This window comes from Sphaerodactylus townsendi, linkage group LG02 (assembly GCF_021028975.2).
Source record: "Sphaerodactylus townsendi isolate TG3544 linkage group LG02, MPM_Stown_v2.3, whole genome shotgun sequence".
In the NCBI taxonomy this organism is placed as follows: Eukaryota; Metazoa; Chordata; class Lepidosauria; order Squamata; family Sphaerodactylidae; genus Sphaerodactylus; species Sphaerodactylus townsendi.
Window position 1 is genome coordinate 37,116,665 of NC_059426.1, and position 13,545 is coordinate 37,130,209.

The 13,545-nt window shown below is 42.5% G+C and overlaps 1 protein-coding gene across 9 annotated transcripts in view; it reads right to left on the minus strand.

Moving 5' to 3' along the window:
- MARCHF7 (membrane associated ring-CH-type finger 7) overlaps nucleotides 1-12,126 on the minus strand; it is a 31,172-nt gene extending 19,046 nt beyond the window's left edge. For 4 of the 9 annotated variants that reach the window (XR_007243514.1, XR_007243513.1, XR_007243512.1 and 1 more), the window contains exons 1-3: nucleotides 11,903-12,126; nucleotides 7,161-7,377; nucleotides 2,294-2,456 (exon numbers count right to left, since the gene is read on the minus strand). Coding sequence is in view for 5 of the 9 variants with exons in the window: in XM_048484422.1 (XP_048340379.1) it covers nucleotides 2,294-2,456; nucleotides 7,161-7,165 (168 nt within the window). In the remaining 4 variants the exon portion in view is untranslated. The remainder of the gene's footprint in view (nucleotides 1-2,293; nucleotides 2,457-7,160; nucleotides 7,378-11,902) is intronic. The other 5 variants (XM_048484422.1, XM_048484421.1, XM_048484425.1 and 2 more) reach the window with 2 other exon arrangements.
- Between the last annotated feature and the right edge of the window lie 1,419 nt (nucleotides 12,127-13,545).

A 13,545-nucleotide genomic window follows, 5' to 3' on the forward strand; every position in this document is an offset into this window, starting at 1 on the left:
AGTTCTGGTAGAATAAGCAGCAGTGAATTTCAACTGAAGTTAAAGCTTACTCGTTGAAGCTGGCAAGGAGCGCTAGGGGTCTGCAGATGATCAACATGCTTTTAACAGACAGGAAAACAAATGATTGTAGGCCTAGGCCTGCAGCAGCTGTGGCTAGCGCTAATCATTTACCAGGTACTATTGTTGTCAGGGGCATACCGCCCAGGGGGACATATGGGGTCAAATGTCCACAGCCTGCAGCCATTTTGTCACGTGGGGGGGGGGAATAGCCACTCCTTCCCTGATGACCTGGTGCAAAATAAGGTGTTTGGTCATGGTAGACGAGGACGGCCACCCATGGTGGGGCGGGGGGAGGGTGGAAAACTCAGATTTTGCACCGGACTACGTTTTCTCTATATACGCCTCTGATTGTTGTGTAGGCTCCATCCTTTCTTCAGCTACAGCAGTCAGAGTCAATGTGGTGCAGTGGTTAGGGTGCCAGCTCGGGATTTGGGAAATCAAGGTTCGAATCCCCACTCTGCCACTGAAGATCGCCAAGCGACCTTGGGCCAGTTACACAGTTACATCACGGGGTTACAGTAAGGATAAAACGAAGTAGAGGACAACAATTAAGCCAAACTGAGTCCCAACTGAAAAGAAAGGTGGAATAGCAATAAAATAAATACATTTTGATCTGAAAGAGCTTCAGTTTAGAAAAGGCTATGGGGGTAGATGACATTAACAAAGTTTCTAAAATGATGGATGCACTATTTGGAGAAACTAGTTGGACAATTTTCTGTCTCACTCCCAAGCACAAGATCCTACAGGAACCTAATGATATTAACAAGAACAGGACAACAGAAGATCATTATGCACTATTTTCCATGAACATACAGAACAGGAATTTTGTGGAAAATACCGCGTAACCAACACACTCTGCGATACAACCACTATATTCAGGCAAACCAGGTGAGAGGCTGGGTATTCCATGTCTAGTTTCCAAGTGAGTTTAAAAAAAAAACAGGCTCAAGGGATCCCAACTCGGATCATTATCGCAGTGCTGGAGCTTACCCCAGAATTAATAAGTTCTCCAGGCCTTTCAGGTAAAGAAAATGTTGTGCAATAGATCTAGTATGACTTTTTTTGGACTCTATGTCACAGAAGCCCCCCCCCCCCCTTCTCCCCAGTTTTGTGAGTCTTATCCCCAAACAGGCATAGGAATACAGTGCTAGGTTACTTTCCCAAAGTCAAAGGCAAGATAACATTCGGTAACTCCATTTTTCACAAGCTTTACTGAGGCTATGTACGTGATTTTATTTCACCCAGGCTACCAGCTTTCTAGCAAATCAGTTTAAGTTCCCTTCAAAGAACAACATGAAGGTTCTTAATTAAGTTGCTACAAGACCCTGCTTCTGGAAATAAGAACAGTCCTCATGCCACTGACACAAAGCAAAGCAGTATTCTTATGCCAGGTTTTCCACAAAGGCCGTGATCAGATGCTAACATTTCAAACAGATTACTAGCACACAGCGCCTAACTAAAGCTGTGTGCTTTTTTAATGTGAGCAAGTTTCCATGATTCCCTTATTGCATTTATTTTTTTTTGCATTAAAAAAACCCCTTGCAATTTACAAAGACTAATGCGGTCAGAGCAAAAGAAACAGCACACTTGGGAAAATAAGCATTCATGTCTTCCAAGATTTTCTATACAAGCTGTTCACAGACCTTAACCAAGGAAAACGGTTACCCCTATTCATTATTGCTAAGTGTCAGTGACAACCTTTTGGTCTTCCTGTGGAATTCTGTAAAAATCTGACTGATGCTCCCCCAAGGGAAAACGTCAGTGGACTCATTTTTCAATGATCTAGGAAAGCTCTAGATGTAATTGATACAAGTTCCACCTAACAAGGGATAGAAACATTACATAGAGGAACAATATTGAGTTAGTGGGGTGTTGTGTGGTTTCTGGGCTGTATGGCCATGTTCTAGCAGCATTCTCTCCTGACATTTCGCCTGCATCTGTGGCTGGCATCTTCAGAGGCTCTGAAGATGCCAGCCACAGATGCAGGCGAAACATCAGGAGAGAATGCTGCTAGAACACGGCCATGCAGCCTGGAAACCACACAGCACCCCAGTGATTCCGGCCGTGAAAGCCTTCGACAATACAATATTTAGTTAGGCCAATTCCTAATGAATCTATTAAGGGAGAACTTTATGGAGGAAATGATTTTTTTCCTTTTAATGTCAACCATGTTGAACCACCAAATACTGCTGACAGTGAAAACAGATCAGCACCACTGCCAAATGCTATTTACCTGGCATGCAGGTTCCACTCTCAGTGAAGAGTCTCTTGCACGATATGAGTCAGAAAAACTGGTTCCTCCGCTTCCAGCACCGGTCCGAGTGATTTGAGAATTCAATGGCTGAGTGGACACCCTCCGTGGAATTCTGGAAGGCTTCGATTCCATTCTTGGAATACTGAGAAACAAATATTACAGTTCCGCAGTCAGATAATGAGGCGCACAATGTTTGTCTTTACTAAACAATGGAAGTTCAGACTTTACAATTCAAACAGGGTTTCAAGAGTAACCTTTGCCCAAACCTGGAGGCCAATATAAGGTTAATCAAATTCATGAAGAAAGCATCAAACAGAATACAGATGTCGATTAGTTTTTAAGACAAGATTAAAATAACTGCGGCCTCCTATTTTTTCTCCATATTACGCAGAAATGCTCACTATATCCAATCCAAAAACCTTTTTTAGGCATAACATCCAGGAAATATCGAACATTCTGCTCACTATATACCAGTGGTGGCGAACATATGGCACGAGTGCCAGAGGTGGCACTCAGAGCAATCTCTGTGGGCACGCACAAACAGAGTGCCCTCCCCCACATCTAGGCTGGCCTGGGCTGCTGGGCTCGATTATTAGCATTAAACCTAAGACCTAGTTTTGAGGAAGCAGTGTAGGTAACCCTGTTAAGCACTGTTAAACCCCACTGATCTTCATGCAAAGAACTAAAGCGCGATCCTTTACCTGGGAGTAAGCTCGGTTGCTGGCAATGGGGCTTGCTTCTGAGTAAACCCTCCTAGGGTCGTGATTCACTGATTGGAAGAGTTGCACGGTTGCTTCAAAACAAAGCCACCAAATACCACCAAGCTTACTCCTGAGTAATGAATGCCTCGGAGCCAACTCTTTTTTCTAAACTAAAACCTCAGTATTCAGGTTAAATTGGTATGTTGGCACTTTGCGATAAATACGTGGATTTTGGGTTGCAGTTTTGGCACTCGGTCTCGAAAAGGTTCACCATCACTGCTATATACATTTTCAACATCTAAGGACTTCTTGTAACTGTTACACAGCAATGCAAATAAAAAACGTAAGGTACAATAACATTATGAGCAACCTTTAAGCAATATAGGGGACATCCAACCTATTACCTACGTCACACAACATAAACAGCACAGTCTGAGGGCATGAAAGGGAGGAAGAAGAAATGTACTATCCTTCTGACATCAAAGATGGTTGGTCACAATGCATCTCTAGAGTCAGGCAACTGTTAACAAATTAAGAGCTACTAAGGAATGTAATGTCAGCACAGACTCCAGGTTACTACAGCACTAACTACAGCCCTGTGCACTTGAGGACATTACTCCTCTAGATACAATTCATGACAGAGTCTGACACCCAGCCAAAGCACTCGCCACAATAAAAGTTAATACTGGCGTGAATCATTCATAAAAGAATTGCTTTAATAACATAATGAATGGCTACCTTTAAACAATCAAGCAGTTTAGTAAATTGGTACCACAATGTCCAATTCAAATTACTGCTCCCCCTGGTCAGAACTGTTTAAGCGGCAAATAGAAGAATCCTTGAAACTCAGGTTTATAAAGCAACTTTCCCTGACAGCTGTTCATGAAGACCCAGATCAGTGATGGCGAACCTTTTCAAGACAGAGTGCCCAAATTGCAACCCAAAACCCACTTATTTATCGCAAAGTGCCAACACGGCAATTTAACCTGAATACTGAGATTTTAGTTTAGAAAAAACAGTTGGCTCCGAGACGTGTGTTACTCAGGAGTAAGCTTGGTGAAGCAATTGTGCAATGCTTCGAATGGGTGAATCACGACCCTAAGAGGGTTTACTCAGAAGTAAGCCCCATTGCCAGCAACCGAGCTTACTCCCAGGTAAAAGATCATGCCCAGGCCAGCCTAGGTGTTTGTGTGGGGGTGATTTTCCGTCCCCCTCCCCACATGATGAACTCTGTGCACGCGTGCCCACAGAAAGGCTCTGAGTGCCATCTCTGGCACCCATGCCATAGGTTCACCATCTCTGGCCTAGATGCTTGACACTCCGTCAGCAAAGGGCAGCCCACTGAAAGCCCACTTTTAAAAAGTCTTTTAGATTGGCACTTGAGTCACAAATGTGTACAGACCAGTTCTAAAACTGCCTTCTCATTTAAGATGCAATCTTCTTCCAGCCCTGATTTAAATGCAACTCCGAGTATGAAAGAAGAGCTTGCCTATGTGATGTTACACAAGTCTCATGTTTCATTTGAACTGGGCTCTCAGTCACTACATTTGCAATGCCAGCACATCAGAGGAGGAAGAAGAGTTTGGATTTATTCCCCACCTTTCTGTCCTGTAAGGAGACTCAAGGCGGATTACAAACTCTTTTCCCTTCCTCTCCCCACAACAGACATCTTGTGAGGTAGGTGGGGCTGAGAGAGTTCCGAAGAACTGTGACTAGCCCAAGGTCACCCAGCAGGAATGTAGGACTGGGGAAACGAACCTAGTTCACCAGATAAGCCTCTGCCACTCAGGTGGAGGAGTGCAGAACCAAAACCCAGCTCTCCAAATTAAGAGTCCGCTTGCTCTTAACCACAGCACCACGCTGGCTCAGGATAGTGCCCACCACTGGATTGCTACCGCACATGCAAATTAGGCGATCCAGCTGAAAGTGAGTCAGCGACATATGTGACATGCTGCAAGCACAATGCTGTGCAAGTCAATTCTTGCACACCCAGCATCATGTTCAAATCAAGCTACAGTCATCAACATTTTAGGCAGAATCCACCAAGTCCTTCTGCCAGGTTTTGACAAAACATGATTTGCCTCTCTGATTACCTGTTCCCTATAATTTCCCCCTCAACCTCAGGAGTCACCGATGACGCTGCTACTGTTATATGTATATATTTCATCTGGCAAGACTTTCTGGTTTAAATCCATTCAGTCTGACGTCAAACTTGTTCCTTCCTGTTTCTTGCCCCAGCACCTTACTCATTCTTGGCAGAACTAGAAAGGAAGAATCCACACCTAGCTAACCTTCACAGGGGAAAGTTAAACAAAACACATGTATTTGTCTGAAGCAAAGAGTACGTCCAGTGACTGAACACCATTTCCACAAAGCATGGGGTTTTATGCGGAACACCAACGGCCTAACAAAGACTCATAATTTAGGAACTGGCCATTCCCCACTCCATCTGAGAAAGAAACTGATCTAGGCAAGAAAGAAATTAAGGTGGGAGGAAACTAACACCAGACAACGGAGGAAAAGAGTTAACATGCCAGAGGAACATTTTTTAAAAAGCATTTATCCGTTTAGGAACGTGTCAAAAGTTTCCCACTAAAAATAGCTACCAAGTCTCATAGCCTCATTTCAGTTGGAGTTCATTCACTAACGGTTCCTTGCAATTTGCGTTTTTTTCTCTGAAAGCATCCGTAAACATAGTAATTCTCTCAGGTTTCCTTCTGCTGTATCTACGGTTCATTAACAATTTCTTACATTACCTTTGAACTGGGATGTCGTGCTATTGCTGCTTTAGGATGTCCTTTAAGGAGTCCCACACGTTTTGAATTTATTTGCTGGTTTTCCCCTCTGCTAAGGATATCCTCTTCACTACAAAACTGCCTGGCCTACTTCAAAATATGTCACGTCATCTCCCTCTATGCCAAGGTTAGCAGCAGAGGACTACAGGAATTGAACTAGTTTTCCAAGTCTATTTTAAGCACCTTTCAAAAATATTTTAATCTTCACTTTGCTATGTATATTAACACTGGCATTAAAACTGAACACACACAACTGTTGCTTAACAGGCCATTTAGATCAAACTGACTCATGCCTAAAAATAAGGAACTCTAAAAAAGCTCCGAGGTAAATATATTTCAAGATTTTCTTCCAACACAGCATTCATACTAAGAAGCAGCTTTTCTTCATTTAAGTTCCATTTTTTCCCACCAGTTAGCAACCCTTAAAAAGCCTGGCCAGCCACACAAAACTTGTCCAATTGCTTTTAATCCTTCCCTGTTGCGTAGTGAATAACTTAAATCAATTAAGCATAATTTGTCCCAATAGTTTTAACACTATCAAAAAGAGGTCTCCATTCATCTCAAAACAAGCCAGGATGCCCTCAAGTTAAACATCAAGTGCACCAACTTGTCTAGATCATTTTATCTTTATTTCTGTAGCTCTGCAAGGTGCACTATGGCATTTATAAGATGGAACAATTGTAATTTTCTAACTGTGGATTCAAATATTTATGTAGTGGCATGATGACACCATTAATTTTATTGTCAGCTTTCTTGCCTGCTGGCTCCCTTTTTAACTGCCTCCGCAGTGAAGTCAAGAAACTTTCTAAGATCCTTTTCCTGCCAATTCACAGCGAGTTCAGGTCTACCAGCATATTTATAATTTAAAAAACCTGTTCTATTGTGTACCACTTTTGCACATACATTACAAAGTTCGAGTAATTTTGATATTTATATACCTAGTTTAGAGAGATCGTCTGAAATTTCCCTATTTCAGAAATTCAGCACCATAAACAAACTTGACCATTCACCATTTTCTCCCCCTCCAATAACGTATAGTGAAGTTGGACCGCCCTGAATCCCACGGAAGATTCAAAGCACTCCTTGGTGTAGTGGTAACTGGCAAATTAGGGAATCCCAACTATTCAGCGGAAGTTTGCTGGGTGGGACCTTGGGTCAGCCACATATTCTTTCTCTCAGCCTTATCTATCTCAAAGGGATAACACTGTATTGAGTATAAAATGAAGAGGGGAAGAACCACATTGGATGCTGCCTTTAGTCTTCACTGAGAAAAACAAGATATAAATATCTAAAATTACATTTATTTCAATGCTTCCTGTTTTGACACTAATTATCTATCTATGCTCTTACCCCATGACAGCCAAGTTCCTCTAAGAACCTTTCAAAGGTGTTAAATGCTTCCTGAAGTTCATGCACATCCGATCACCCCTGCCTACAGGTTTGTTTGATCAAGTTCAGATCCTTCGCTGCTGTCATCCAACAGGACTCCAAGATGAGCTGATTCATTTGGCTGAATCACCGTAGAGGAAATATCAACTTCTGAGTGGCCTCAGAAATCTAACAATCTCTAAGCAGAAGACATCTCAGTTAGGAGAGCACACACAATGCTGACCATTTTAGAGACTATTTTATAAATGAACTGTGAGTCACTTTTTGAATACATGAGGAAGCAACCAAGGAGTAAAGCTTTCCGTGCATGGCCTGTCTATGGTTTCAGAGAAACTGGACCCATGAATTGTATTACATATATAGAAAAAAAATTACTCAAAAGGAAGGTGACCCTGAAAGTAAGACAACCTCCCTAAAAAAATTATACACTTTTTAAAAATTATTGGACATAACTATACCTTGTATGCAAGTATCAGGTGACCCTCTGATTTTTGGGATAGAACACCTAGAATAAAACAAATCCTGCAATTGAATAAACATTGTACCAAATCTGGGATGAAGGTAACTGTTCCCTTTATTTCAGCAGACCCTAGAGCTGTAACTAAACACTGCAGTCAAGGAATGAAGTCACTGGGTCTCATACCAGAAAGGTGTGGGGGTTTTTTCAGATTCGCCACCAGCAGGTTTTCAACTCTCTTCTCTTGACAGTCAGGGAAACTGAACTAATAAATCAGATCTAAAGACCAAACTAGACATTGCAGATCTATGAATGACAATTGAGTTACCACCAAATTAGTATAACAGGGGGACAGGAAAATGCAAGTAGAAGAAGAGTTTGGATTTATACTCCCCTTTCTCTCCTGTAAGGAAACTCAAGGTGGCTTACAAACTCTTTTCCCTTCCTGTCCCCACAAGACATCTTGTGAGGTAGGTGGGACTGAGAGTTCCGAAGAACTGTGACTAGCCCAAGGTCACCCAGCAGGCATGTAAGAGTCCGGAAACACATCTGGTTCACCAGATAAGCTTCTGCCACTCAGGTGGAGGAGTGGGGAATCAACCCCAGTTCTCCAGATTAGAATCCACCTACTCTTAACCACTACACTACTGAGAGATGGGGGCTGCCACTTCCTGTCCCAGTTCTTAGAACCAAGGTTATTCCCACCAGGACGACACTGGTTGGAAGAAAAACTGACTATACTTTAAATTGCCCCTACTCATAGGACACAAGATGAAGTTGAATGTAGACTGGATGTCGGTTGGAACAGCTTATGTTCAAGAGGGCCAACCTACCTGTTTTACATGGCCTGAAACTATTGTTATCCAACTATGTAAAGAACCTACTGATACTTTCAGGCTCAAAACTGCTCTCTAAGCAATACAGGTTGTCTTAACTGCTTTTCCCCAGCTATATTTTGGTAAGAAATTATAGATTCAGCCAACCTGATCTTACTGATCCATGCTACTCTAGCCTCTGGGTTGGATGACTGCCATGTATTTTATGTCGGGTGGACCTTGGAAACAACTCAGAAATTTCAGCTGGTACAAAACTCAGTTGCTCATCTGGTTACTGCTTAGGGCAATTTAAGGCCCACACCAAACACTGCAGTGATTGTACCAGGTTTCCAGTTTGCTTCCACATTCAATTCTAGATGCTGGTTACTGACGTCCTTCACAAACTGGGCCCACATGTCCAAAGAACCACTGTCATGGTATAAGCCTGTGCACCCATTTTGATCAGCCCAAGAACCTCTTTTGATTATCCCTTCATCATGGGTAGTCCAATTGGCCTGTGTTAAAAAAAAATCAGGCTCTTTGCAGTTCCACCGCTATAATTGAGAGCATATATCCAATTCCTTTCTCTTTACCCAACTGGAAACATGGTGGAAACAAGCAATTCCAGAATGCTGTGTTGATGGCTAGTGGATTAAGGAATTCTGAATACAGTTCTGCTTGTTACACCTATTGTCTTTCAAGAAGGAGGGCTTGTCTTCCAATTCCATAGAACCCTCAATGACTATGGAATCCTGCCTAAGCATGCTTTAGAATCCAAGTCTTCATTTGAGTATCTCCAACTGAGAACATTCCCATAAAAGTTATTTCCAACAGAACAGTTACTACATGATGGCTTTTAAGCCTACATTATGTTTCCACATCTCTGAGGTGCTTGCTGCCACTCCTTGTTTCCTTATTTGCTTCATCCATTGATGTAGATCCATACGCATGGTGAAAGAATATTTTTCCGCCTAAGAGTCTTCCTCCAATTTAAATGGTGTTCCTCCATTGGAAGAAGAGCCACTTCTTGGAATTCTGAAAATAGTTCAGCTTGTTACATCTATTAACAGGCTACTTAATAAGAAGACCATCTAGGGAAGATGCACAGGGTGAATGTCTCCAGTTGTCTATTACATGATAATGGTTCTGAGTTTTTTGTTAAAATAGTCCATTTTGTTCTATTTTATTTTAGCTGCCAAGAGGATGAAAAGATGAGATACAACTATTTAACTAGTACCAGTAACATCTATCTTTGCTGTCACTCTACGAATAGACATGGGGGGAAAGAAAAGTGAAATTAAGCAAGACAACATGCCCAGCTGAAGAGATTGTTGGAAACAGGCTTCACACTATAACTGAAATGGTAGAAGCCCGAAAACTGCTTCCACAGAATCATCTTCTAAAAGGTACAGACCAACTTACCATAAGGGGACTGTGCTATTGAATAGCTTCCTCATACGCTGTTGCAACTGAACCAGGATTTAGATCTTGTTGCCCTGTGCGAGGGTTATCTACTGCAACATGTGATTGAGCAATGCTGTCCTTCAGGCAAAACAAAGTCAGCTGCTTTTTCCTACGAGGGCAGCTTTGCATGTTATCTTCCTTCAGTCAACTTAGGGAAGTTGCTTACCTCAGTGTTGCCTCAAAGCAAATCATAAAATTTCCAACAGCCTTACCTATAAGAAATTATGCAGCTGGGCCCTAATTTTGCTAAACAGATAATGGTAGATGCTTAAATAAAGTGCTGCCATTACTTTGGTCAGTTGACATAAACTCTACTTAAGGCAGTATGATTCATCTTCCTCAATCTAACATATTTCTCACCAGAAACATTATTACAAGTAATAAAAGCATGCCTTGAAAACTGAATTACTTTCTCACTGACTGGTTATTTACTAGAAAACAGGTCCATCTCTAGGCAGAAAGAAAGCTACTTCAAGTCTTGACTCTGGGTGGAGTTGAAAGCGGAAAACTACCCTCAGGCCCACTTCTAAACACAAGGCAAAATATTCAAAGAGAAGATAGCAGTGCTATGTCTGTGAGACAGTTACTCTAAAAACGGAACAAGTTTGCACATTTATAACCACTGTTCAACATCAAGACTTCCATGAAAACTGAAGGTGCTGAGAACGTCTCTTGCTATCCTGTAGAAAAAAATCCAGCCAACAGTATGACAAGAGAAAATGGAAAAAGAGAGCCAGTATGTATAGTGGTTAGTAATGTCTGGAGACCAAGGTTCAAATCCCCCCCCCCCCCCCAGTTATGAAGCACATGGGTGTGCAGGAAACTTCAATCCAGTTACTTTCAGTCAGACTCACTTCACAGGGTTTCTGTAAAGATAATTGGGGGTGGGGGATTGGGGGTGGGAAGAAGACTATAAACACAGCTTTGATCTCTGTAAAGGAAAACTTAGAGTGGAAAAGCTTTAAGTGGTTGCCATAAGTCGACTGTGATTTAACAGCACTCTCAATGCACAAGAAAAGGATGCTTTTTTTCACACCAATTATAAAAATTATATTATAAAAAAGATCAGACTCACACCTACCTTGCAGGAATAATATAAAGAAAAGGGAAAACGGTTTTCTTCTCTACTGTTATGACTCTTGTCAGTTACAATCTTAGCCCACCTTACAATGCTGTTGTAACAATATTATGGCTAATTCCAATGTATTTTCTGTGAAGGAAAATAAGGATCCGGGGAGACATGCTATATTATGACGCTTACAGAAAAAGCATCTGTAAGTTACAACTGTTCTGCCTAATCCACTTTATGAGCCCAGTGTAAGGAAGGAATAGGGTAATTTTAATGTAAACTAGGATTTGGAAAACAGTTTAAGTTTACATTTTCTTACAAAGCAAAGATGGGCCAGCTGCTGTTCCTCCGCTTGATCCACTAAAACGAGGAATGTACACTCCTTTCAAGAAAAAAAAAGCTAGGATTTAAGTGCCTCTCTCTCTCTCTCTCTATATATATATATAGCCCTAACAACAGAAGTGGTCGGAATAGTGGAGACAACCAGGCCAGGAGTGGGGGAGAGAGATGAGGCTGCATTTTCTCCCTGGATGAATGATAACATTTCCACGAGCGTTGCCACCAAGATTTCCACCCATTTCCACGAGGGTTGCCCCCAAGAAGCTGCTACTGCCTACCAAGCCCAGTGAACCGAACAAATAAGGATGTGGGATATACTGAAGACTCGAGGGGTAGGAAGATCGGCACAGCCGAACCTGGCCCCTCAAATCTTGCAAAGGGAAGAGAAAGGAAACGCGCGGTGGTAGAGGGAGGACCAAGCCTGGAAGAGACAAAATGGAGATTCCAGCAGCTCCAAAGTAGGGGCATTGGCTACGAGCAACCCCCCCCCCCCTTTAGATCAGCGCCTCTCAACCTCTTTCCCTCCTCCCCACCCCATAACAAGGCATAACCTGCTTACAATGGCCGCTCTCCGTGTCGGCGTCCACTTCCTCCTCCAGCTGATCGCTCGCTGGCTCAGCCGTCAATGGTGGCCGCTGCAGGGACGGCAGGGAAAGCAGGAGCTGCCCAGCGCTGCCCGCCAATCGCAGCCCGCATCTCAGCCGCTTCTCGCGAGGACAAACGATAACGCCTCACCCCAACCTTATCTGAGGCTGGAACGACGAGTGGGGGGGGGAACAAACTGCCGCCCGCAGGCTGCCGGGAAAGCGGAAGAGCCGGCGACTAACAACCACCGCCCCGCCCGTCCTCCTCTGACATAAGACTACGTCACCCACTGGTGGGACGTAGTTGAGTTTCTGCGCGTGTTGTAATACGCCTCAGCAAAAAAGTACCTGATATAAATGAAGTGAATTCATAAATAAACTTGCGTGAGGCAGAACTCGTTTCATGCTATCTAAACAAGCCATACAAGGCGAGCGATGCTCAAGATCCAACATGTTTTGGTGGATTCTTGAAGCGGTATTACACTACCGTTTGGGGATTTTTTTTTCCTCTTTGTGCACCAGTACTGTCCAGGAGTTTTGACCATTGAGTACAAATCTTTTTTCTTGAATGAACTTTTTACATGTATAGTATTTGTGTTTCCCCTAGAGACGGCCACATACGACACAGGAAGTTTTTTTAAAAAAAGCTCTCCATAGATTTTTAGGGTTGCATAATACCCTTATCCAATTCTACAGTTGCTGCTAATAGAGATCTAAAGAGACTAGATCCAGAGAGAGGTGAAGTCTAAGCCGGGGTATCTGAGGAGTCCTGTAAATAGCTTTTTCTTTTATAGCCTCCCAATAGCTGTTTATTCATACAATGCTCAAAAGACTCTGGATTATTTTGCAACCTAATATTTCACTATGAAAAGCCCCAAATCATCGCAGGTTAGAATTTATATGTCATTAGTAATTGACACTGTTGTCAATTGAGGGTATAGCTTTATAAGAAATAAGGTCCATGACTGGCCCTTTCAAAGACTTGAATTTTGGGGCCAAGCTACGTGTTACAATGTCTGCAAGTCTGCCACAGAAATTCACTGCCATTTTGCAAATAAGCTCCCTCCTATGCTGATTTGTCTTGGGGAAACAGCATGGATGGGAAGGTTGGAGTCCTTCCTCCAGTTCAAAACAGTCCTAGTCCAAATTGCCGCGTGATATTTCTAAACAGAGTTTCTGCCAGGAACTTACAGCTGCAATAGGGCTATAAGCCTCTATGGCAACTTGTGGCCTTTGCGAAGTGTATTTGGCCTCTATTTAAAGGCAGCAAAAGAGGAGTTTATTTGGGTGGGGCTATTGCCCTGGGGCAGGAAGAAGTGTTCTCTTTCTATCTCCCTCACAAACACACACTATATGCCAGATAGAAATCAGCTTTGTCAGAGAAAATGAGGATTGCCAACTTCCCTTTTCCTCACAAGGATTAAAAGCATCTGTAGATGGGAGATATTTATCAGAGAAATATTAACACTTCTGTGCAGTTACAGAGAAACATCTAGCCAGCGTTCTACATGAAATGATTGTCCACACTAAAGTACACCCCAGAATCTTCTGCAACATAGAAATCCCACAGCAGACATTTAAGTTTCCTTCATAGATATCAATGTGGAAAGTTTCCTTC